We start from the raw sequence: 26,344 nt of genomic DNA, 5'->3' as shown, positions 1-26,344 counted from the left end.
CCGCCTGGGCTAAAGACAAAAAGGACTGGACTGCTGCTGAGTGGTCCAAAGTTATGTTCTCTGATGAAAGTAAATTTTGCATTTCCTTTGGATATCAGGGTCCCAGAGTCTGGAGGAAGAGAGGAGAGGCACACAATCCACGTTGCTTGAGGTCCAGTGTAAAGTTTCCACAGTCAGTGATGGTTTGGGGTGCCATGTCATCCGCTGGTGTTGGTTCACTGTGTTTTCTGAGGTCCAAGGTCAACACAGCCGTATACCAGGAAGTTTTAGAGCACTTCATGCTTCCTGCTGCTTACCAACTTTATGGAGATGCAGATTTAATTTTCCAACAGGACTTGGCACCTGCACACAGTGCCAAAGCTTCCAGTACCTGGTTTAAGGACCATGGTATCCCTGTTCTTAATTGGCCAGCAAACTCGCCTGAGCTTAACCCCATAGAAAATCAGTGGGGTATTGTGAAGAGGAAGATGCGATATGCCAGACCCAAGAATGCAGAAGAGTTGAAAGCCACTATCAGAGCAAGCTGGGCTCTCATAACACCTGAGCAGTGCCACAGACTGACCGACTCCATGCCACGCCGCATTGCTGCAGTAATTCATTGAAAAGGAGCCCCAACTAAGTATTGAGTGCTGTACATGCTCATACTTTTCATGTTCATACTTTTCAGTTGGCCAAGATTTCTAAAAATCCTTTCTTTGTATTGGTCTTAAGTAATATTCTTATTTTCTGAGATACTGAATTTGGGATTTTCCTTAGTTGTCAGTTATAATCATCAAAATTAAAAGAAATAAACATCTGAAATATATGAGTCTGTGTGTAATGAATGAATATAATATACAAGTTTCACTTTTTGAATGGAATTAGTGAAATAAATCAACTTTTTGATGATATTCTAATTATATGACCAGCACCTGTAAGCTCTAGCATCCTTAGTTTGCAGATGAGTCTTTGTTTGATTTTAAATCCAAAGTGTCCAAATATTGTCGGGGCCACTCTTAATAGCTGTGCTGAATCTGTGTTCATGTTCCCTTGTGATCAGGAGAATTATGGATTGGATCGCATTGAAGTCAGAGACAATGGTTCTGGAATCAATGCTACTGATGTTCCTGTGATGCATCTAAAATCTCCTGCCACGAAGACCTGGAGCGCCTAGAGACTTATGGATTCAGAGGAGAAGCTCTGGCATCCATACTGTATCTGCCACTGATAAATAAAAAATGCTAATATTGGCAGATAATTACAGTGGTAGCAAAATCTAGTGCATCTCCAATGAGTCCATGAGAATCATTTTAATCATTCAGTTACAAATGTTTCCTCAGTAATTGACCTTTTCTTCACCTACCAGGTGGTCATTACTACTAAAACCACAGATGATGATTTTAGCCTTCAGTATTCAGTCGATCACAATGGACGGATCGTCACACAAAAGCCATCACACCTTGGCGAGGGTAGGCTTCTGTTAATGCATCTTTTTAATACTCTTGATTTATGGGAACAGATTGCTTCTAACAGACCTTTTTCCCTCAGGCACCACTGTGTGTGCAGCAAATCTGTTCAAAAACCTCCCTGTCAGACGGCAGTATTATTCCAACTCTAAGAAATGCAAAGAGGAACTGAAGAGGGTCCAGAACTTGCTCATGGCCTATGCTGTTGTTAAGCCTGAGTTAAGGATCACATTGAGCCACAACAAGGTATGTTATGTCTGTCTTGTGGTTTTGACCGTGCAACTACAATGTCTTTGAACAAGAATAGTGCTCAACAGATGTGTGTTGCCCAAAGGTCTGAGAATAAAATCTAGGATTAAGCCTGGAGATATAGCAATACTTTTAGAATTTCATACTGTTTTTTAAATAGAATATGTCACGATGGATAAAATGAACCTTACACACTTTTGTCTTTAATTATATATTGTTGAAAAGTTCAAGTATTAGGTCGTTAAAAAAAGTTTTGGGTTTGTGAGACTTTTTTTTTTTTTTTTTAAAGAAGTTAAAACATTTTGTTTTTAAAAGAAGTCTCTTATGCTCAAAAATACAGTTAAACAATAATATGGTGAAATAATTTTGCAATATTTTTAATATATATTTATTTAATTTCCAGTAGCCATTAATCCAGTCTTCAGTGTCATTTGATCCTTAGATCGTTATAATATTTTGATATGATGCTCAATTTAATGTATATTAATTAATTAATTAATTAATTATCATTCTTTTTATCAATAATATAAACATTAAAACAGCATAAAATGTTTGAAAAAAAAAAAATAATTAACATCATAAATTCCTTCATTTTTGATGAATAGAATGTTCAAAAGAGCAGCATTTATTTGAAATAGAAATATTTTGTAACATTATAAATGTCTTCACTGTCAGTTTTTTATTGATTTAATGAAACCTTGCTAAATAAAAAAATTCTTAAAATACAAGGTCCTACTGAACTTAAACTCTTGAATGGTAGTGAATATTTGACCACAAGGTGGCGTCACACATCAACAAATACTGTGGGATTACTCTCTAAGGGTTTTACCCACATTCAGTGACATTTAACCATCACAGGACATGATATCAGTTGTGCTAATACTGTTAGGCTGTCGTTAATTAGAACTTATGTAACTTGTTTATTGCTGTGGTTTCTCACAACTGTATTGACTCTGTGCTTCCTCGTAGCAGTTTCAATCTTATGTTTTAAATCCTGATATTAATCAGCAAAGGCGATAAAAGACATTGTAGCATGCTCTTCCAGTTAACAGATGCATAGATGTAATACAATGAATTGTTTCAAGATCACAAGCAATTTAATTCCTGTAGGAAAACTCTTGAAGTTGCCCATGCAAAAAAATCCTTCATTTGATAATAAGAGCATGTTATGATGACAGCCTGGACATTTCCAGCATTTAGGCATGAATCAGTTACAGTGTAACCCGGGAAAGTGCACATTTCGTCCTGCATCTCGTCAAAAAATTAGCAATGCAACCACAGGATGAACCACTAAGCCTTTGAATCTCACACTGCTACATGATCCTAAAGTAACAAGCTAAGTGTTATAAGTTCTCTGAGTGTTTTCGCAAGTCCAATAACAGCCTGGCCTCATGATAGCGTACGTATCTGGCCTTGCTCGGTGAGACTTTGCATACCTTTCATTAAATTCCTATCATTCAGGTTGTAGATCATCGGGGGAGGGCCATACACTCATTTCATGCCATCAGCACTTCCAAGCATATCTCGTATCACAAACTTTGCACTTCGCCCTGCATTGGGTTTCATGACTTCTCGAAAAGCTGTTTACTAGTCTGATCTCTTTACAGTCACCAAATTGTATATTTCATAGCAGAGATGTGTGCTGTGGACCGCATGCTTTCAGAAATCAACACCTTGGATATATATACTTGCACATGGAAGTGCCAACGACAGGCAAACGCATGGGTGTGAAAATATATGCATAACTGTGCTCCTCACGTTGAAATGACATTTGTGCAAGAAGCGTGTTTGCTTGATGCTGCCAGATGGTATAAAATCTTCATGAAAAGTAATGAAAAGCTGGCAAGATCTATCCATGCAGTGCTCCCTGCGCAGCTGATTTTGTATAATTGTTTATTGTGAAGACTTGATTGGTGGCTAATGGCTGTTTGCGATCATGCAATCCCACAGGTGGTCTTATTTTAGGATGACCGAAAAATAACTTGACCTGTTTTATCGTGTTGTTACAGGCTGTGATCTGGCAGAAGTCCAGGGTGTCGGATCACCGAACTGCCCTCATGGCTGTGCTCGGAGCGGCCTCCGTAGCCAACATGCTCCCCATCCAGCATCACCAGGAGCAACCAGAGGTCAGTGAAGCGCTGAGAAAACACGGGCATATTTATCGTTTTCAGCATGAGCAGTAGGGTTCCACAGATGCACCAGCTCTGGGGCTGCCGTGACGGTTTGCGATAGGAAACTGTTTTTTCCACAGAATGTTTTCATAAGGGAGTGTGCTTCAAGGTTCAAACAATCGGGGTTCATTTAAATGGCATGTGTCTTGAACTGACTTTAAACATCCCTGCACTTCTGTCAGGTTGCTAAACCCAAAGACTCGTGTAACAACTTAATTCCGAACGGCTTTCCTCTCCCTGGAGAGCTGTTTCTCTTTTTCCTGGTCGTGCATTCCGCAGCGATGACTTCTTGCATGAATGACTCAGCATTCTTACCCAGGTTATACCTTATATAAAGCCTTTTAATTTTTAGGATGGGATTCAAATTTCTAGCTAAATTGGTCTGTATACATAGAAATACTGTGGCCCTGAAGAGTATATAGACACTTTTGGAGACATCATCACGCATATAACAGTTTGTATGTCATTGCATAGATGTCAAAATATCAAACCAATGGGCATCTGCAAACAAAATTTGAAGTCAGTTCTCCTCAAGCTCACACAGGTGTCATGGCAGAGTGACTTTTTGTTTTTGTGTGAGAAGTGGTACTTGTTCTATTATTTCTTTAAAAATAAATGCCACTATGTTTGATATGCTGTTCACTTTGATATGTTTGTTAGCTAATGCAACTACTTTGATACATTTTTAAGGTTGTCTCAAGTGTACAAATATACTAATATATTAAATTTGAAAAATAAATATATTTTTACGTAATTTGTAACCTAACAATCTTTTTGTTTTTGCCTGAAAAGTGTATTTGTGCTATTATTTCTTTAAAAGAAATGCCTCTTTGGTTAGATATTTTATCATCTAATGCAACTACCTTCATACATTTGAACTGTGTCTAAAGTGTCCAAATACATTTTCAGCACACTGCAAATTTTTCAGAGTTAAAATTGTGTTATTTTAATCTTGTAGGCTATAGAATTCCACATACTGAAAGGCTATGTGTCTTTGCCAGACCCAGTGTGGCGGTCAGTGATGGATCACGTTACAGTGTCAGCAGTGTACCTATGCACCAAATGTAGCAAAATTTGCATCAAATACAGCAGTGAATAAAAGGAGCCTTCAGGGACTGCAATGTATTTGGTGAAAGGGTCTCAGAGGGATGTAACCTGCCTGTGTTGGCCAGAGGCCACTGCTCTGGCATGGATTTAACACACTTTCACAAATGCAACGAGCAAGCATTCGTTCAAGCAAATATGTGATGTATAGTATTATGAATTGGTAAAAAACTGTAAGCTTGGTTTAGTCCAGTTTAATGACATTTCTCTCACTCACAAAGACACACATATGAAGATTTAATATGTGCAGCAGCAGAGAGTATCTGTGTTGCATGCAGGTTTTCTCCTCGACACTAATCCTGCTTGACTAATCTTGAGCATTTTTGGGTCACTCCTATTATGCAGTATATTTTCAAGTATATTCCCATCATTAATGTATTGGATGTAATCATAAAAGATGTTAATCATATTAGTTAGTTTTTTTTTTTTAATTTTAAATAATTTTACTACTTAGATTTGTTTGGGTATTGCCATTTCTGCACTATTAAACAGAAAATTCCAGCTATTTCTTCATTTTTCCATTTCTCTAATTATTATTTATGATATTATTATGAGATTAATAATCCATTATTATTATTATTGGTAATTAATTTCACATTATTTTTTATTTTCCATCATTAATGGATTGGATATATTAAACTCAATTTTTAAACACGGAATCTTGTTATTTTTTTGTTCTTGGGTGCTGTGCACCTCTAAGATGAAATATTTACTATTTTTTAAAGAAATAATCTTGGAATTTTATATTTCCCCTCCTTTATCTAATCAAAATATTTCAAACAAAACATCTTTATTATAGAATAAATTTGAAATCTTTGATAATAAAATAATAATGCTTAAGTATTGAGGACAATCAAATACTGTTTATTAGTATTTTATTAATATTGGTAAACAAATAGTAAAAAAATTATGGGCTCAGCTTCATTATCCCCTATCTTACAAAAGTGAGTTCCTTGAAATCATCTTCAAGAAAGTAGGTCAGTTTTTGGGGGAAATCAACTGCACCTAAACATCAGTAAGTGTTAGAAATGGTTTGATGAATTCTGAGATGTTTTGTGGTATTAGTTGGTTTGTCACAGTGTAAAACATCCCATCCTGTTGGAAAAAATAATAAAAATCTGTATTAAAGTAACTTGACATTAATACTCTCATGTAGGCTAAGTCTCAAAAGCTCTTTATTTTCATCCTGTTAGGCATTCTGTCCATTTGCTGTTGTGTAAATATTCGGGTATAATTAATAAATTTGAAGTGCCTGATGTTGGCCAGGGCATATTTCTGAAAGTATTTTTTTTAAATACATATTTAAATTACAACACAAGCTTATTAATTATTAAGATAGCAGAATAGGAATAACCCATGTACCTTTCTTTCTTCTGGTCATTTTTTCCTACCTTCAAATGAACCATTTGACCTTTTCTAATTACGCCATTATAACACTCTCTTATCTCCCCTTCTTTCAGCTAAAGGCTCTCCTATCGCAGAATCTGCCTCTCGTTCTATAATTATCTCCCTGTTACGCAGAACTGTATAGGTCATACAGTGCATGCATGACATGGTGATTCTAATTCAGGCATTTGGCCTGATCTCATCGCTGCCCTGCTGGAGAGGATGCTATTGTTGGTGCACACATGGTGTCCTACTTTGATACGTGAGGCTGATGAAGAATGCACAACGCAAGCATTGTCTAAATTTGCTGGCTCATTTACATGTGATTTATTCATGCTAAGTGTCCTCTTACAGAACATGCATTTAGTACAGCGCTGCGTTTTGTACAAAGTCCCTGCTTGTGTTTTTGTTAGTGTAGGAATAATTCTCTGTAGGCACACTTCAGTGTTTGGCTCGAGCTGATCTTGGCAGCTCGCTCCTCTCCTGCTGAACATATAGCAGAACACATTACGTATACAGCTACGCTCAAAGATGGTTTTGCGTAAATGTTCTGTAAAGCCACGTGCCAGATGAGAATTGCACACCATTTATTAGTTGTAAGTCATCCTAGCATTCTAGGAATCAGTGGGTTTTACCAGGAGTTAATTTATGGCTTTGAGAGGAGGATCTGTTGGAGTAATCAGTCATTAGGTGCACACTCATCATCAGGTCGAGCTCCATGCCAAGACCATTGCTAACTCTTCACCCCACCCCTCACCACTTTGACATGTGAAGCCATTTGCAGATTGCAGTGGTGAGTTCGATTTTTCATAAACCTCGGTAGCAAACAGTGTCATGCATTTCACATTTTGAATCATAATCTTGCATAATCTCAGAAACTTTTCTAATGTTATTTACAATTAATTGCTTAACTTTATTTATTGTGCCTAACATTAAAACTTATAATCATGAATAGGCACATATACATTACTGTTCAAAAGTTTGGGGGGATTAAGATTTTTTATTATTCAAAGAATACTGAAAAAAAGTATCGCAGTTTCCACAGAAACATTAAGCAGCACAATTGTTTTTAATATAGATAATAATAAGAAGAAATGTTTAATGAGCACTAAATTAGCATGAATTATTTCTGAACGATCGTGTGACACTGAAGACTGGAGTAATGATGCTGAAAATTCAGTTTTGCTGTCGCAGGAATAAATCACATTTTAAAATAAATTAAAATATTAAATGTAAAAATGTTTAACAGTGTTACTGTTTCTACTGTAAATGTTTTGTTTAACCAACTTGAGCTACTTGAACCTGTTTTAGTCTTGTTGTATGGACTTGAACTAATTGTGCGGAAAAGTTTTCCTTAATTTAGTTAAGTTCACTAAACATGCTTATTTTTTTGAGCGTATGATGAGCCAATCCGCTTCAGTCCCGACTTGCATCGAAAGAGTGACGTGAGTCATATCAGAATATTGTAGAAACTTGGAAGTGTTCATGTTTTTGCTCTCAAATGTGTTTCGCAAGCTTTTATTATTAGAACATCTAATATATTTTTGCATTATATATTTGCAATCAAAAGTGCTTTCTATCAGTTTTCTCAAAGTGCTGGAATGGTGACAGGTTTTCTGAGTGAGAATCGAACATTTTTGCAGTTGACTGTTTTTGTGCTGTGGCCGAGATCCTTCTGCCGTGGAAGAGTCCAGAATAATAACCTCCATTCAGTGCACAAAACAGAAAGGACTGGGCCACCTACGCCACCGTAATTGACAAATGTGGCAAAGTGTACAGAGCATAAGTGTTAATTGTGAAAGTCACAATACCCCTGATCAGGGCTTGAAAAATGAAAAAAAAATTATAAATCGATTCACTCCGAGCAGAATCGATATTTTAACGTTTCTGTTACTGCGTTCTGATATTATTACTGTTCCGAAACCGGTTCAGGTGGAAGAAATACCGGTTAATAACATTATTTTTTAAAAACAATTTTCTTTGCCTATAATTTGCCTAATAATAATAATAATAATAATAATAATAATAAAGTACAGTGTTTTCTTTACTCAAAAAGAAAAGGAATAAAGAGAGATCTGGTAACATTGGCCAATAACCCGCTGAGCTTAGTCAAAGCCAATACAGCATCATCTCGTCTAGATTTTGGCCAAATGTAGGCTAGGCTACTAAAAAAAAAAAATGTAAAAAAAAATTCTATCAACACTTAAAAGACATCAAAGTATTTTTAAGATATTTAAAAATGTTTGCTGCATTGTTAAAAAAAAAACATATGTATAAGATTGCATTTTGAGAGTGAAAAAAAACATAGGCCTAGGCCTAAGCCGGACTCACGTTGCATTTTATTAGCCCTATTACTTTCCGAAATAATGAAGGCTAAAATGCCTGTAGGCTAAAGCAAAATGTTTACAAACATTATAAAAACAGTTATTAGTTTCTCTCCGAAACAAATCCTCTAAAGTTTAGGCTATAAAAACGTCAATCCAAAAACAAATAATTTAAGGTGAAGCTGATGCCTACTTCTCTCATTCGCCATGAATCCAAATCCTGACGTATCTGGATGCTAAAATATTATTTATTAGATAATGTATGTACTTTCATCGACATAAAACATCATCCTTCGCATCGGCTATATCAGCACAGCGAGGCGCGGTCACGCTGAACACAACAAATTTTGTACTACGGTGCAGTGTAACTTTTTATTTGTTTCTTTAACTGTATTTTATTTTGATAATTTACAGGCTTCAGTATAGCAAAATTATGTTGTGGTGGCGTGTAAGGCGTCGGCGCGATGGTCATACCAACGCTGGTTGGTTATACAGAAGCAAGACATTATTCAAAGCTGTCAAGCTTTTGCAAAATAAAAAAAACTACTCTCTGCTGTTTTGTTTTCCTTTCCGAAAACTTTGAAACGTGTCACAATGAACCGTAATTTAGCACATTTTTTCATTCATTTCGTTAATCTGTCAATATGATTTAAGTGAAATATATTTTGTGTAGTATATGCCTATATTCCTTTTTATGTAAGCCTATAGTTTTTCTGTTTTCTCCATTCACAGAAGCGCTGCAGGTGCATGTGATCTGTTGAATTCATCTTACACTATCCTCAGATAAACTCTAAGGGCGGTGCATTGTCATTGCGACTTACCTATGATGAGTTCACAACTGAACACAACTGAACTCATCATTCACTCATTGGCTTCAGCGTCACATTTGCAAAGGACATAATACTGGAATTCGTGATTGGTTGACAGCAAATTTCAAATATTAAATGGAACGATAAAATAACGTTATTAACCAGTTAATGGCCATTTCAAATTTTTGATTCTGTTCGGAACTATAAAATTTAATTTCGTTTCTGGTTCTGGTTCTGTTCCTGTCAAAATTTCGCTCGTTTCCGGGTTTCGTTTTCGTTCCTTGAACCGGTCCAGAGCCCTGCCCCTGATTATCAAGTTTGTCAGAGACTCCAATTAAAATGTCCTCTTGCCAGCCAACTGCTGTGCTTGTTAATTCCAAATGGTGAGCTCAAGCATCACAATCTAGCCCTAGATCACTGATTAATTTGGAGCTGTTTCTCATCCCGCCACTTCGCCGGTGCTGCATTTAGCCAACAGAAACACTGCAAACTTTAGCATGGCAACTTCATAGTTAGGAGATGACAAATGGGTTCTGATAGCACAGTGAAGTCTTAATTGGTTACTGCAAAGCGGGCTGAAGGCCAGCAGTGTGTCATTTTGTTTGTTTTGGAAAAAGTTCATAGAAGCCTCAATGTGCCCTGACAGTTAATGAGTATGGTTTGTGAAAAATAAAGAAAAATTACACTAGATTTAACATGAAAATCTAGCTTCTTAATACACGTTTCAATAAATGTGGATATATGACTCTTTTGGTATGCAGTCATGGCTTGAAATTGATACTCACAGAAGTCTTATGTTTGTACAGATTGGCGTTGATGGATTCTTTCCCAAACCGGGCTCAGATTTTAATTCCACCAGCTCCTCTTCGCCCTGATAAAACATTCTTTGTTAAAACATCTTTGTTCATAGTCGACCTGTGCATCCCCAAGAAATACTTAAGGTAAAGGATCTGCTGTATACCCTCAATACTAATTTACCTACATTTATTTGTTGTGTGTGTAAATATTATAGAAATTTTTCTGTAAAATTAAATGTCCTTGAACAGCTGTATAACTGTGATATCCCAAACCTTGAACATTCATCCATACATTCAATTATTTATAATTATGTTCAGGCCTACATGGAATTTACACTATGGTTGAGTCAGTAGTTTTTTTTTTTTTTTTTAAGAAAAATAGAAATATTTGAGCACCAAATCAGCTGAAAATTCTAAGTTGCATTCAAAGGAATAAATTACACTTAAAATATATATGAAACAGAAAAGCAAAATGTGAGCATAAGAGACTTTTTTTCAAAAACATTTAAAAAAATCTTACTGACTCTGAATGGTAGTGTGCCTTTGTAAAAAACTGGATTCATGGACATTTCTGGTTAATGTAAATTTATTTCTGAGAATCTCAGAAATAAAATGATTTAAGTTTCTTAATTCCAAGGGTTATTTCTGACATGCACTAATTATGAACAACTGGAAAAATCATAGAAATTCATTGGTCAAAAACTGCCTCTTGCGTGTTAACTTGTAGCTGCCAATGAAAGTGTACTATTCCCAGCTATTCCCATGCATGTTTAAATCAATTATGTGGATTTTCCTACAGATTAGTGCAGAAATGCTGATTAAAAATCCATAGATTTCGTTTGGGCCTAGTTCTGTTCTTATCAAATTATCTCTTATCATTTATGATTGTATGGTACTCACAATATTCTTGTGAATGCACATTTACCCTGCAGCTTCTCAAGCAATACTACAACAGTGCTCAGTCTAATAAAGAATCTGCAAACCTTCGCTATCCCATTTTAATGATGAACATCACCATACCCGCCTCAACTGTGGACGTTAACCTGACACCTGATAAAACTGAAGTGATGCTTCAGAACAAGGTACAGAAAGTTCAGACTTTCTTTCCTACATTTTTACACTATGGAAAACTTTGTTCCCTTCATGACAATGCTTTTTTAATCAAACTTTAACAGGAAGGAGTCCTGTTGGCGGTGGAGACTGTGTTAATCTACCTGTACGGGTACTCTATTGGCGATGATGATCTCAAAGCAGGAGGAAATCGCCCTGGCATTAGTTCTGTGGAGGTATCTGAACACACTAATGTAGTAAAGCCTACACCAACCACAGATACTAGTTTGGACGATCCAGAATTACTTGAGAATTCTCCCCCAAATGAAGATAAACAAGACAGTGATCTATCCTTGAGCAACACTGCAAACACCAGCTCCTCTTCGATTTCAGAAGATTGGGTGATCAACAGATGCTCAAATGATTTTGACAGTATTAGTTCCTCATTACCTGCTGACGATGTAGTAATGAACTCTACATCTGATCTAAACTGTGACTCCCCAAAGGCGTCTAAGAGTGACAGTGGCCCAGGTCAGGAGAGTGAAATATCTGCTGAGAGCTGGAGCACTGGCAAGGCCTTCTCAAATTGAATCACCCGAGAATGCCTAGAAACTGTGAAACTCCATGTCCCGAAAACACATGGAGACCTCGGAGGAACCGAGCCCACAAATATGAGGTCCAGCCCGTCCAAGAGGCCTTCTAACGTCATTATGGACTAAATGGCCAAGCTGACAGCCTACGAGCTGATCAGCAACCGCTCCGTGCGTCAGCCCTCGTCTGCCTTTTCGCTGTTTGAGCAAGACACCAGATCGCAGGTCCTCCAGGAGAACCCAAGAGCCAGTCCTCAGGATGTCACAACTGCTGTGAAAGAGGTGATGGGAAAGCCTCGGGGAGGAAGACCGCAAGAAGTAAGTTTCCAGATTTCACCCTCGAAGACGCAGTTTCCAGTTGTTGTGATTCACTCTCTGTGTGTAGCAAGAGAAAAATAGATCTGCCACTAGCGTGTGTAAAATATGGATTGGAAAATCTGCCTGGCCTGGTCGCGTTGCTACCTGAAGGAAGAATTGATGAAGTGTTTGTATTTTCCAGAAAACTGTGTTTGATTACTTAGTTTCATGGTCACAATAGGCCTGTTTTCCATTGTAAAAGAGGTATTCCATTTTTTTTTTCCAAAGAATGCCTCATTCTTTTAGTTCCTTCAAGTGCCAGAAGATTCCAGTTCATTCTATACCAGATGAAATCTGACTAATTTATTGGTTGTTTATGTGCCCAAGGAATACTCGAGTTGGATATATGGATCTGTCTTTTTTATCACTCTATTCCTGAATTCCTGGAGGGCCGGAGCCCTGCAGAGTTTTGTTCCAACCCTGCTCCAACACACACTCCATGTATTTTTCAAATGAGCCTGAAGGACTTGATCAGTTGGATCGGGTGGGTTTAATTAGGGTTGAATCTAAACTCTGCAAGGCTCCTGCCCTCCAGGAATTGAGTTTGACACCCCTGCTCTAGACTGTCAGTCAAATGTTCAGACACACCTACTAATTTTTTTATTATTGCTCTTGTCCACATTTTAGAATGATAACCATCAAACTGTGAAATAGAACTAATAGAAGTATGGGAAATATGTAGTGATGAAAAAGGTTAACCATGTTACCTAGATTCATTCCAGCTCTAGACATGAGGTGCATCCTGGGATACTTTTTAAACTGTTCTAAAGGAGTTCCCATGTGCGGTGGACACTCTGGTCTAAGTCATCATAAAAAAAGCTAATTAAAAAGCTTCTCTGCATTGGGTTAATTCTTATGTTTTTAAATAAATGAGCCCAGAAAGACACACATGTAAAAGCAGCAAAAAAGGGCTCAGCATACATTACCATTCAATGTGAAATTTGATTTCAGATTACTATACCTGTTTTCTATTTTAAATAAATGTTAATGTAATTTATTCCTGTGATTTAAAGCTGAATTTTCAGAAGCATTACTTCAGGCTTCAGTGTCACATGATCCTTTAGAAATCATTCTAATATGTGACCCTGGACCATGAAACCAGTCTTAAGTCACTGGGGTATATTTGTAGCAATAGCCAAAAAAATAAAATAAAAATAAAGATTTTTCTTTTATGCCAAAAATCATTAGGATATTAAGTAAAGATCATGTTTCATAAAGATATTTTGTAAATTTATCAAACTGTAAATATATCAAAACTTAATTTTTGATTAATAATATACATTGCTAAGGACTTTATTTGGACAACTTTAAAGGCGATTTTCTCAATATTTTGTTTTTTTTGCATGCCCAGATTCCAGATTTTCAACAAGTTGTATCTCAACCAAATATTGTCCTATCCTAACAAACCATACATCAATGGAAAGATTATTTATTCAGCTTTCAGATGATGTATAAAACTCAATTTCGAAAAATTGACCCTTAACCCTTAATCGACTGGATTTGTTGTCTAGGGTCACATATGTTGATTTGGTGCTCAAGAAATTGAAAACAGACTGCTTAATTTTTCCAGGATTTTTTGATGAATAGAAAGTTCAAAAGAACATTTGTTTGAAATAGGAATATTGTATAACATCATGTCTTTATCTGCCTCTTTTGATCAATTTAATGCATCCTTGCTGAATAAAGTATAAATTAATTAAAATAAATAAATAACATCTTACTAACCCCACTAGTAACTGTACTATAGGTATTATGTACTAGTTTAATATAGGTAAAAAAGATCCCATTATAATCAATGATGCTGTCTACACTGGATGTGACATAACAAATCCTCCACAGTAAACTGATGCCTCGTTCTATTTCTGACGTACTGACACAAAGTACAAATGATTTTCAACGGTTGCTTTGTCATGTCCAGTGTAGAAAGATTTAGCTGTTGCGGCGCGGTGCGACACAACTGTGGTGCCCAATGTAGACACGGTGAAAGACTATAAATGTGGCTATATCTATTACAAGTGAATTTTGTCAAGTACACTAGCATATAGATGACCTCAAAACAACTTAAAGTTGTGCAGCTCAAATTTAGGTCTTTGTAATTCCATGATTTTTGTAATTTCCTAACTTCAGATTAAGAGTAAATTACATCAGAAATACTGTTATCACAATATCACAAAAAGAGGATATCCCCTCCTATAAAATACTCTAAATCATAGCGTGCCAAGTCAGCATAATTAAATGAATGGAAAGTGTATCTCGGCACTGTTAGTGGCATTTATGTAACACATGGAAAAAGACATCTGAATGCTGTTGCACATTACTGCCGTCTTAAAGATGAAATAGGCCTTATCAGGTAACACGCACTTCTGAGAGTTACTATATTTACATGGATGCATGTAGCATCACATATGGGCATGCTGAGCTAAAGGGTCAGAGATTGTTGACATGGATGTTTGGGGGAGGGAGTACCATGCTTGTTATATTTTGGTTGCAGTGGTCTGATGCAGCTATAAAATGCCTGGCGCTGATCCAGGGACTCTATATGAACTTGGTTTACATCCAAAGTGCCCACGCCAAGGGAACATTGCTTTCTTATTGCAACGGTTTATGTGCGTTTGATCCTCATTATGAATTCCAGGCTGAAAATGCAAACCGTGCTCCCTAAATGGCTTTCATCATGTATGCGAGTGTCCACTGAGGTCCATCTCAGGAGGCAAGAGCTGCATCTGTGTTGTTTCCACACTCATTCTCTCATTGGAGATATTCTGGTTGACTATTTGATGTGCATGGCAGTGATATTTTAGTATTGTTGATATACTAGTTTTTCTTAATATTTTGAATTATTATTATTATTATTATATTTATTTTAGATTTTCTGTTTTCACTTGATTTTTTTGATTTTTTGATTTTTTTAAAAGTTAAAATTAATGGAAATATTGTTTTGGCAACCAACTAAAGTAACTTTTTAACTAGCATGTGTTTTTAACATAGCATGTTGGTTTTAGCTAAGTTTGGTTTAGTTTAGTTAATGTTTATTTTACCAGTAGCCACAAAAATGTTTTATGGTTTTAGTTTTAGTTAAAGATAATAACCTTGGTGCACAGTCTTAATTATGGCTACATTTTGTCTTTCTGTGATGAGATTTGAGGCCATAACATTTGGACACCCCATGAAATCAAAATGAGAATTTTGTATGCTTTAGTGGATGAGTTTACTCAAAATTCACTTCTAGCTGATATACACTAAATTTACAATCATTCTCTACTGGAAAAACAGGCTAATGTTGATGACTCATTCTGCACAACACAGGCTATGTGTCCAATCAAATGTTGCTACTTCTTTTGAATAAGTTTGGAATCATTAGAAAATTATGTTCTGTGTAGTATGAATGTGAGTAGTATAAATGTAATCCAGACATACTACATGTGTCATGTGACCTATGAACATCATTTGCATCGCATCACTGCCATCCACAAATCCTCTCCCATGGCCTTATGGGATAGTGAAGTGTCCTTATAATACACACTTCAGAATTTGGGATGAAATAGTAGGTCATCTAGGGACTTACTGTTTTATGAAACATGTAAATATGAACATACTGCTATGTTCACATTCTGTTTTTCACATCGTATATAGCAGGAAAGTATGTGATTTTGGATGCAGCCACTGATTAGCATGAAGCATCATGCTTCATGTGCCTTAATTAAAGCCTATTGGTAAATGAATGCAGAGATATTAAGTTAAATTCTAAATTGTAAAGTCATAATAAATTATTGAAGATTTTTAACTGAAGTATTATAATCTGAATGTTCTGTGGTTTCAGTCCTATTTTATATGTATATAAAATATATAAAAATATTTCACTTTGCTGCACAGACACAGCTACTTTTATATGGCCATCAATTGAGAAAATTGCTTTAGTGGCAAAACGATGTGGGTTTATGAAAGAAGTCTCACTGAAAAGGGCTCACCAAGGCTGCATTTATTTGATCAAAAATACAAGAACAGTCAAATTGTGAAGTATTATTACAATTTAATTTATGTAATTTACAATGTAATTTATTCCTGTGATGGCAGAGCTAAATTTTACTAAATTTTATTACTCCAATCTTAAATGTCACATCTTTTGTAAAATTATAAATATACTGTCATGTTTAATCACTTTAATGCATCCTTGCTGAAAAAATAAAATAAAAATCTAATTGACCCCAAACATTTGAACACTAGTGTATATGTATACACAAGTCAAAATAATTGTCTGTGGTGCTGGTCAAATGTCTTGAAAAATAATGTGCCATTTTTAGTAGCTTTTTTCCTGTTTTTTTGTGCATGTAAATGTCAGCCACAATGCCTGTTTATATATTTTCACTGTGTTCAAGATGCAAACTTAAGTCCAAAAGCCCTCAGGTCAAGAACTCATTTCAGTGTACATGGCAGGGGATACCCTCAAGCTTCAACCTTCTGCTCCATTATGAAATCATTTATCTCCCCCATTGGCCCCCTACTGCTTTTCTCTTGCATTCAGCACATTTCATGCCTTCGTCTTCATTGGTCTGGTTTCATCAGCATTTGCAAGTTGATTTGCATCTTTTTCTTGCACCCGAGCCTTATGCTCCGAAACCATACAATGTGTTTGAAATTGTGCCTGGTCTATTGTACAGTAGCAAGCTCTGTGCAATGGCACAGCTGTTAATTGGCAAGCCCATCGAGAAACGTCCAGTGGAGGCTCAGGGCTGCATGTTTTTACAGGCCCTCTCCTCCCTCCCTCGCTGCTCTCCGGCCCCCATCTGGTCACAGGTAGCAGATGTTTTTTATCTCGCCTGTTTCTGCACATTTTCTACACTCTGATTTACAGCAGTCGACTTAGAATCACTAGAACAACTTAAATCAAGGTTTCTTGTGTGAATTGAGGATATTTAATTAGTCTTTATATTTAGTGCAAATTAATGGACCAAAAGCAGTGTTTCAAACAATCAGTCTTCTTTTTTGTGTGTGTGTATCTTTATTATTACTATTTTTCATAGTATAACAATGAATTAATACAAATTTTAAACAACAAAACTGGAAGTAAGGGAAGAAACCTAGAAACTATTTTTAAAGAATTTTAGTTTCTTCAAAAGTAGCCATACTTTTGCATTGGTTGCATTCTGGGACAGTTTTTTTTAAACAATATTGAAATTGTTTTTATTTTAATAATTAAAAAATATATCTTATTAGTTGGATCATTATTAATGAGCAAATAAAAAAATACATTTTAATTTTGTGAAGAAATTCACATTGTCTACGAAACCAGTGTTATTAAATTTTCCTTTAATTTTAAAGTTTTAGTAATTTTGTTGTATATTTTGTCATTTTAATTATTATTTTTTAAATATGCCTCCTGTATGTAGTTTTTATATATTTATTTTTTTAATTTCACTTTTAGTTTTTTGTACATTGAGTTCAACTAAATGAAAATTAAAAATGTTGCTTTGGCAACTACGTGAAATAAAGTAAGCTTTTTTATATGTTATTTTATGTCAGGTAATGTTTATTTCAGTCTAATGCTTTTTACCCAGCCGAATTTAGTTTGGAGTTAATTATAAGAACCCTTCTTCAAACGTTTAAGCTCATGCCTAAATAAAAGTGCATTAACATAAATTCAGCCCAAAATGTTGATCAAGTGTTTATCAACTACTTTGTCCTCACAAAGTGTTATTTCCAAACACATTCGAACATACATACAAAGGAAATACAAAATGTAAAACTAGGACTATAACAAATACATGTTCTTCTATCACATCCCATCTTAGGTATGAAAGCAAGGCAGAAAAGTCTCTGAACGCCTACAACCTTCAAAGGAAGAGGGCAGCAGAGGGAGGTGGCCAGTGTGAAGAGGGCAAGAAGCAGATGAGTGCCGAGTCTTCATTGAACAAAGCTCAAGGCGTGAAGCGCAAGGCCCCCCTCGCCAACCAGCAGGCCCTGGACAAACTCTTCTCCTCTCAGCCCTCGAGTAAGAGGAGCCCTGCCAAGCTCTCCAAACCCCTCCCGTTCAGTATCGCAACCCTCAAGCAGAGTTTTAACCTCCTCTCCTACCAGAACAGCTCAAGTGCGCAGGGCCTCAGGCTTGTAAACCGCTTGGCTTCTCACGGTGCCTGGGTCGTTTTATGCGGCAGAAAGCTCATGGTGATGAACCCGTTTCGAGTGGAGGAGGCCTTGCTGTTTAAAAGACTTCTGGAGAATAATATACTTCCAACCGTGAGGCTGCAGACCCCTGTACAGCTGACAGATGGGTAGCCTGTCTCATTCTCTCACCTAATGATGACATTCTGGATGTGTACAATGTAATTGTAAAAATATGTAAAAAAAAAAAAAAAAAAAAAAAGAAAGAAAATGTTAAAATAAGGATTTGAGTATGCATAAATGCATTCATTTAGTTAGTAATAGCTGTATTAATCCACTCTATTCTAAATTGCAATACATAATCGACTCTTTATCATTTATATTTGCATATTAACATACACTTCCTTTCCCAGGGTGCTTGGTGGGCCACAGTACATGGATGTTCTCCTGAACATGGAGAAAGACAGTCCCTGCTTTAACGGAGATGTCTACTTTACTGATCCTAGGCTTGTGGCAAATGGTTTTGAGATTAGGATGATTCCAGGTAACACTCAAAGACATTTAAATTCATAAAGAAAAGAAAAGAAAAGAAAAGAAAAGAAAAAGAAGAAAAAGGCATAGTTTACACCCCCCCCCCCCCAAAAAAAAAAAACAATTAAGCAGCACAAATGTTTTCAACATAACAATAAGAAATGTTACCTGAGCACCAAATCAGCATATTTGAATGACTTTTGAAGGATCATGTGACACTTAAGACCGGAATAACAGCAGCTGAAAATTCAACTGCCATCACAAGAATAAATTACATTTTAAATTATATTAAAATAGAAAACAGTTTTAAATTTTAAATTGTGACTTTTTACTGAATTTTTGATCAAATAAATACAGCCTTGTAAAAAAAACTTAATTATTCCAAGCTTTTCACCAGTAGTATTCAAAATATATATATTTTTTAGTCAAAATATCTTTTTTTATCTTCTGTTTAATTAGTGATAGACTGATATATTGTGCTGTATTTGATAATTATTCTAAAATGTTCTGAAATTTTGTGCAAATCTAATTTGCTGTCATTATATCATATTATGTATATACTGGCATTATATCAGCTCGACTTCCCCAGGCAAAACATAAAAAATTACATTCAACTTATTTCACAAAATAGTCTAGAACAATACAAAAAAAGAAGAAAAAAAGGAACGGTCTGTATATCAACACTCTTGAAACGCTCTTCAGCCAATCCATCATACCTGTTTTATAAATATAACTCTAAAAGAGTCATGATCATAAAAAAAATAATGTTTGACATTACACAATGTTTTATTTGATTTGGACTCACTGCTCCTCCTCCATAGACACGTTCTGTTTGGGTGCTTTGGAGCCTGTCACCAAATTTAAACAATTGTCTGTGTTTCACTTTTCCATTACATATGCATCCCTTATGCAAGTCTTATTTTAAATGGAGTGAACTACTTCTTTATAGGCATTGGAAAATATAATTCAGCTTCCATTGTATGATGACAATGCTTAATTTGTAGTTTTTAATAACTTTTAATATCCATGCTATTACCTTAGAGACGTTAATTCCCTCTGCGCCGAGTGATGAAGTCATTGTTTATACAAATTGCTTAAGTGGAAAGTGCTGTGTCAGCACTTCTATTCCCCTACACAGCTCAGTGTGGGCACATGTATCATATGAAATTGTTTTTAAAAAGAGGGGGCTTGATTCTAAGGGATCGGTTCATTTCCTGTATGACTCAGCCTTGGGATTTTGAGATGGTCATTTTGTGCGTTCACTTGAATCACACTTCACTATCATGTGCTGTGGACTGGAGTGGGAGAGATTCTGAATTAATGTTACTCGTTTTTTTTTTCTTTGCCAGGTTTCTCTTGAGAAAATGTGGCTTTATTAATTCAAGGGTCATGCTGTTTAAAGGTCTCTAGGATTGTCCAATTTGATTTAACAAAGGTTGGACCCACTGGACATCATTAATGCCACAGTTCACAAATTGTTTTGAAATGTCAAATATAACGGCTTGAATAACAGGATTACTGTCAATTATTTCTGACAGAATTGCTTGTGTCTGATTAGTGAAGAATGAAAGAAATGTGTTTGCTTTAAATGTTTTCGTGGGCATTTTTTAGATGCCTTCTAATATTATAAAAACAGCTCTGTTAGGTTACTGCAGGGGTTTCTAGTGTCAGTGTGCCAATACTGCATAATCATTACCTCACTTTTTAAACTTATTGTAAAAAGAATATTAATGTAACCACCTTTCATTTTGCATATTTTTAAGTAAGCAATGAGGTACAATAGCCACTTGAGCCATGGCATCAAGTGCCTTATTGATTTCATACAGTGCTTAATAAATGCCCTGTGTTCTTAATTCACAAACTATTAGTTTTTAGTGTTTTATGTATTTATATATATATAAGTTCATAAAATGAGACATTAATGCATTTTCAGATTTTCAAAGTAACATTAATAAAAACTCTTGTTCAAAAGTTTGGAGAAGTCTCTTGTGCTCACCAAGTCTGCATTTATTTGATCCAAAATACAGTAAAAACAGTAATATTGTGAAATTTTGTCACAGCTTAAAATAATTGTTCTATTTTAATTAGTGCTGTGCTGTCAAACAATTAATCGCATCCAAAATAAAAGTTTTTGTTTACATATGTGTGTATTGTGTATATTTATGTATATATAAACACACACATATACAGCATATATTTTGAAAATATTTAATGTATTTACATGAATATATTTATATTAATATAATTTATATAATGTATAAATATATTTGATATATAAACGTAACATATTTTTCTTAAATATATACATGCATATGTGTGTGTTTGTATATATATATATAAATTTATACAGTATACACAGTACACAAACATATTTTGTAAAAAAAAAACTTTTATTTTGGATGCGATTAATCATGATTAATCATTTGAAAGCACTAATTTAAATATATTTGACCAATTTATTGTTATATTTCATAACATACAGGCAAAACAGATTATATTTAGTTATATTTCGACTAATTTATTCCTGTAATGGCAAAGCTGAATTTTCAGCAGTCTTCAGTGTCACAAGATTCTTCATAAATCATTCTAATATGCTGATTTGTTGCTTAAGAAACATTCCTTATTATTAAGTTATGCTGATTAATATTTTGTGGAAACTGATATGTTTTCCAGGATTCTTTGATGAATAGAAAGTTCAAAAGAACAGCATTTATTTGAAATAGTATTCTACTTTATCATTGTCTTTATTCACACTTTTGATTAATTTAACGTGTCCTTTAATTTAACATTTCTTTAAAAAAAATAAATCTTTCTGAACCTAAAATTTTGAATGGTAGTGTAATTTAATTTAAACAACCAATACTGTCACGCAATCAATTTATTGCATCCATGCTCAATAAAATTATTAGTTTTAAATTAATGGTAATACATAGGTATATGTTAAAGAAATAAACTCATTTATATGCATGGATGCCCAGGCCCTATTTTTATTGTTATTATTGTTTTTTCCATTAATCTGTCCCTTTAAATTAAGTTTGATATTAACAAAAGTCCAGCAGAATCAATCAAATATCTAATATCCAACATTGAAAAATAAAAAATGAGCAGATAACTGATGTGTTAATAATTATATATTGTGCAAACACTTTTCCAGGTTTAGAATCAGCTTATTTTGTAATTTTGTCCTCTCTCTGAGGAGGCTGCCATCTTAGTCCTCATTTGACCTTATTTTGCCTGTTGTTATGAAATGCACTCAAGACTTCCCCCTCAGCCCTGTTCCTGTAAGTGTCGTGTTGGCACTGGTAAGGGTCATCATGGTCGAAGCTGGCTCACTGCCTGAGCTTTTGCCAACACAGTAGATTTGCACTAAAGTGTGGTGCTGTGGAGAAAAATTGCCCTTTACAAAAGGGAATAGTTTCGGAGCCAACTTCCAGGGATTTGGCAAAAACATGCACCAGATTTCTAGCCCTTTCGAAACCCCAAAGTATTAAACCTTGGCACAAAACTCACCCCGCACTGTTTGTCCTACAAATATGAATCATACCTCAAATTGTTCAGCTTGTTGAGGAGAAGTGTCCTATTTCATTTGCAAATGATCAAATTTACACATGGCTGATAAAATTGCTCTGAAAAAATCCTGTCTTGCATTGAACAGAATATCATAGAGACTTGCAGTGTTGTTATTGTTAGCTATAAAAAAAATGTTTGTGTCAATTGAAATAAAGCTTTCAAAAATTAGAATAAAAATAATTATAAAAAATGTAAAATGATAAATGTTGCATTGGCAACTAACTGAAAATAAGCTGAAGTACTAAAATGACTAAAACTCAAGCTGAAAAAATGCTACAGTAAAAAGAAATAATATAAATATAAAATAAAATATAAAAAAGACAAAAGCACAAAATTGCTGAAAAACCGAAAATATAAAAATATTAATAAATACTACAATATCACTGACGTGAAGCTGGGTTGACTTGGCCTGTAGTAAGAAACCTCCTAGCAATCCCCAAAAACACCCTAGCAACCACTTACTGTAGCAATGCCCTGGTGAAATAAATAATACAAATTTAGTACTTGCAATGGGAAAGTCACTTTTGGAGTGTCTAGTTAATTTGTATCACATTACCAATAATATAATTTTGTAAGAATGGCAGATCAAGTCAGATTTCTTTTTAAAGTGCATAGGGAAGGAGAAAATGTTTTGTCTGTGCTTCCTTGATGACCTTTCCATACATCTCACCTCTTCATTGAGATGCATCTAGGGAAAAGCAATCATCTTTAAATCATCTGTTGAAAACCTCCTCCACCTTGGTTTTTCTTTCCAGTCCACAAAGACATGGTAATAGCGTAATTTGGTGCAATGCCCGCCTGACTTGGTTTCTACCCAGAGTGTAAATCACAATATTTATTTATTATTTTTTCCTGGAGAATGTTGTACTTGGAGTTTATTAATCCTTGCTTGTTGCTTTTCTTGGCCAGGTTCTTCGTCCTCTGAGAGGCATGTTGAAGTGACGGGCATGGCCGACTGCATGCCTTTCCTCGGGATAGGAGACCTGAGGGAGATTCTGCAGGCCATAAAGGTCCGGGTTGCAAAAACCGTGGAGCAATGTAGACCTCTCAAACTACGTAGAGGTTGAGGGATGCTCCTTGGGGCATACTTTTTAATGATCCATTTTTTATTTGCCATCACAGTATCAAAATATGAGCACACTTAGAGAGTTTAATGGAAAAAAAAGGAAAATTTGATGAAAATGTACTCACCCTCAGGCCATCCAAGATGTAGATGAGTTTGTTTCTTCACTGGAGCAGATTTGGAGAAATGTAGCATTACACTTGCACACAGATGGATCCTCTGCAGTGAACAGGTGCCGTCAGAATGAGAGTTCAGACAGCTGATAAAAACATCACAATAATTCACAAGTAATCCACACGACTCCAGTCCATCTTATGAAGTGAAAAAAGCTGCATGTTTGTAAGAGACACATTCATCATCAAACTTCATGTTAAAATACATCTCCTCTATCCATAATATTGCTTTCTCCAGTGAAAAAGTAATCTCATCTGAATCAGGAGAGAAAAATGCCCAGATCAAGCACTGTTTATAAGCAAAAACAGTTCTAAAGAAATATGGTTATGGATTTTGATGTGAGAGGACAACAGGGGATGGACTTTTTCACTGGAGGCAGAAGTGATGGTTAAAATGTTAAAATGCCACATCAAACACGCAGCTTTACACTTTACAAGATGTTCATTTCTGGACGTGTGGATTATTGTGATGTTTTTATCAGCTGTTTGAACTCTCATTCTGACGGCACCCATTCACTGCAGAGGATGACCTGAGGGTGAGCAAATTTTCAACATAAATACATTTTTGGGTGAACTGTTTCTTTAATAATATTAGACTGGCGTTAGTATCTTTTTAGCTTCCTTTTTGCTTTAAAAACTCTCTTTCTCCCACTTTTTCTTTCAGAGTGAAGCTGTGAGACTAGCTAGACAGTTACCTCTGAACCTCTCCAGAGCTGATGTTACAAACACGCTTTGCCGAATGAAACGGGATCTTGAAGAAGAAAGTTGGGTCTGCATTCATGGACGACCATTTTTTCACGATCTGGTTACTGTTCCTGAAACTGAGCAGGAAGCTCTGCAAATCATGTCTAATTCTTGCTAAGGATTTCAAGGACTTTGTTGTAAGACCCAAATGGCACACTAACATTTATTATACCATATAGTAGTATGAAAGTTGTCATTTGGAATAATAAATGTTTGTCTTACTGAATTATGGTTTTTATTCATGACTTGATGTATAAATACTTATTAAACTGGATTCTGAATGTTTAATCGAGATGCGTACTGTATGTATTCACCATTTACCATCACCATTTTATCTTTCATAACATCATATGCAAATAAAATAGCTGTAATTATAATGCATTAAGTAGCTACTTCAGTCCAGAAATGACAGCGATGGGTCATGAGTAATTTTACATATTAGGAACGATTTTATGAGGGCAAAGCTAAAAAATTTTGAATATCAGTTATAACACATTAAGATTTTGAAACCACATTTCAGTGATGTTAATTGATGTATTTTGCTTTTCTGTCTTAATTTATTGTGGGAACATTTGCCATTACAGGTAATGAAGGAAAGGGCAAGTGCTAGACTTTAAAAGTTTGCCTTGTTGACTTCTGATTAGAAAAGAAAACAAGCCAGAACTACTGACCCCACAGCAGATGCCAGTGAACCACAAAATTCAATCCAGTGTGGTTGTAAATTCACTCTCCCCCAAAAATCAGCACCTTAAATGCTGATCATGAAAGTCGGTGCTAGGGGGCCATAAAGCCAAAAGGGGTGGCCTCTGGGGTTTGCCGAAAAGTGTACAATCACAGTCAGGGACCTCCAATTACCAGCTGATAATAAGGCTCAGATGCTGTGAAGTTTTAACAGTTGCTCCCCTGCAGCCATATGGTTTGTGGTTTTTCAGTGTTTGATCAGTTCCACGAACTGCATTTTAACCTCTGGGGACCCAGTAATTCATTTTCGCCTTCTATAGAGGACATGAGTCCACAATTTTGACTCTTAATTTTTAGTTTTTAAAGAAATTAATCCCTTTATTCAGCAGGACACGAATCAAAAGTGACAGTAAAAGACTTAATATTACAAAATATTTATATTTCAAATAAATGCTGTTCTTTTCAACTTTCTGTTTTTCAAAGATTCATGAACAAATGTATCATGGTTTCCACAAAAAAATTAAGCAACACAACTGTTTTAAACATTGATAATAATATGAAAAGTTTTTTGAGCACCAGATTTAGCTTTGCCATCACAGGAATAAATTAAATTAAATTTAAAATATAATCAAATAGAAAACAGTTATTTAAATGTATATAATGCAGCCGGTGAACATAAACTTCTTTCAAAAACCTTAAAAAATATTTTAAAATAATAATAATAAAAAAATAAACATTAGTGTCTCTAGTAATAAAAAAAACATCTGGAGAAAATTTATGAGGTGAACTGGTAAAGTATTGTGAGGAATAGGATTTCGTAATTATTCACATGAAAGGATGAAATGTCTGATGAATCTGTTTTTGAGTCAAATCTTTTTTTTTTATGAATTGTTTGATCCATTTGATTAAGTCTGAATGATTGACTCAATAATCAGATTGATCTCTCACTGATTCAATGTGGTTGCAGCAGTAAATAACAGCTCACAAAGCTATTATATTCATTCAGAATATCCCACCTGATGCTTGCAGTCCCTTTGGTGTCCACAGTGTCACTATATTGGTTTCACAGTGATTCTTGTCTAGAATTAACGGTTGCGCCAGGTGGTTGTTTTTGGGAGCAAGGAAATATTACACATAATTAACGGAGCTATTGAGTTCAGCCTCTAATGCAGAGCTAAATTACTCTGATGCATGTCCTCAT

The 26,344-nt window shown here is 35.3% G+C and overlaps 1 protein-coding gene across 1 annotated transcript; it reads left to right on the top strand.

The window, feature by feature from the left end:
- The first annotated feature begins 1,284 nt into the window (after positions 1-1,284).
- Positions 1,285-25,192, top strand: pms1 (PMS1 homolog 1, mismatch repair system component). The gene is given in 11 exon segments (XM_042764170.1): positions 1,285-1,448; positions 1,528-1,691; positions 3,704-3,820; positions 10,295-10,429; positions 11,218-11,367; positions 11,461-12,210; positions 12,212-12,243; positions 18,072-18,551; positions 18,795-18,925; positions 23,392-23,492; positions 24,383-25,192. Coding segments are annotated over 10 exon segments (2,148 nt in total). The 5' UTR covers positions 1,285-1,448; positions 1,528-1,637; the 3' UTR covers positions 24,581-25,192.
- The last annotated feature ends 1,152 nt before the right edge of the window (positions 25,193-26,344 follow it).

Source organism: Cyprinus carpio, chromosome A9, assembly GCF_018340385.1.
Source record: "Cyprinus carpio isolate SPL01 chromosome A9, ASM1834038v1, whole genome shotgun sequence".
NCBI classification, from domain to species: domain Eukaryota; kingdom Metazoa; phylum Chordata; class Actinopteri; order Cypriniformes; family Cyprinidae; genus Cyprinus; species Cyprinus carpio.
The sequence above is the reverse complement of the archived record's forward strand: the minus strand, read 5'-3'. Positions and strand labels throughout refer to the sequence as shown.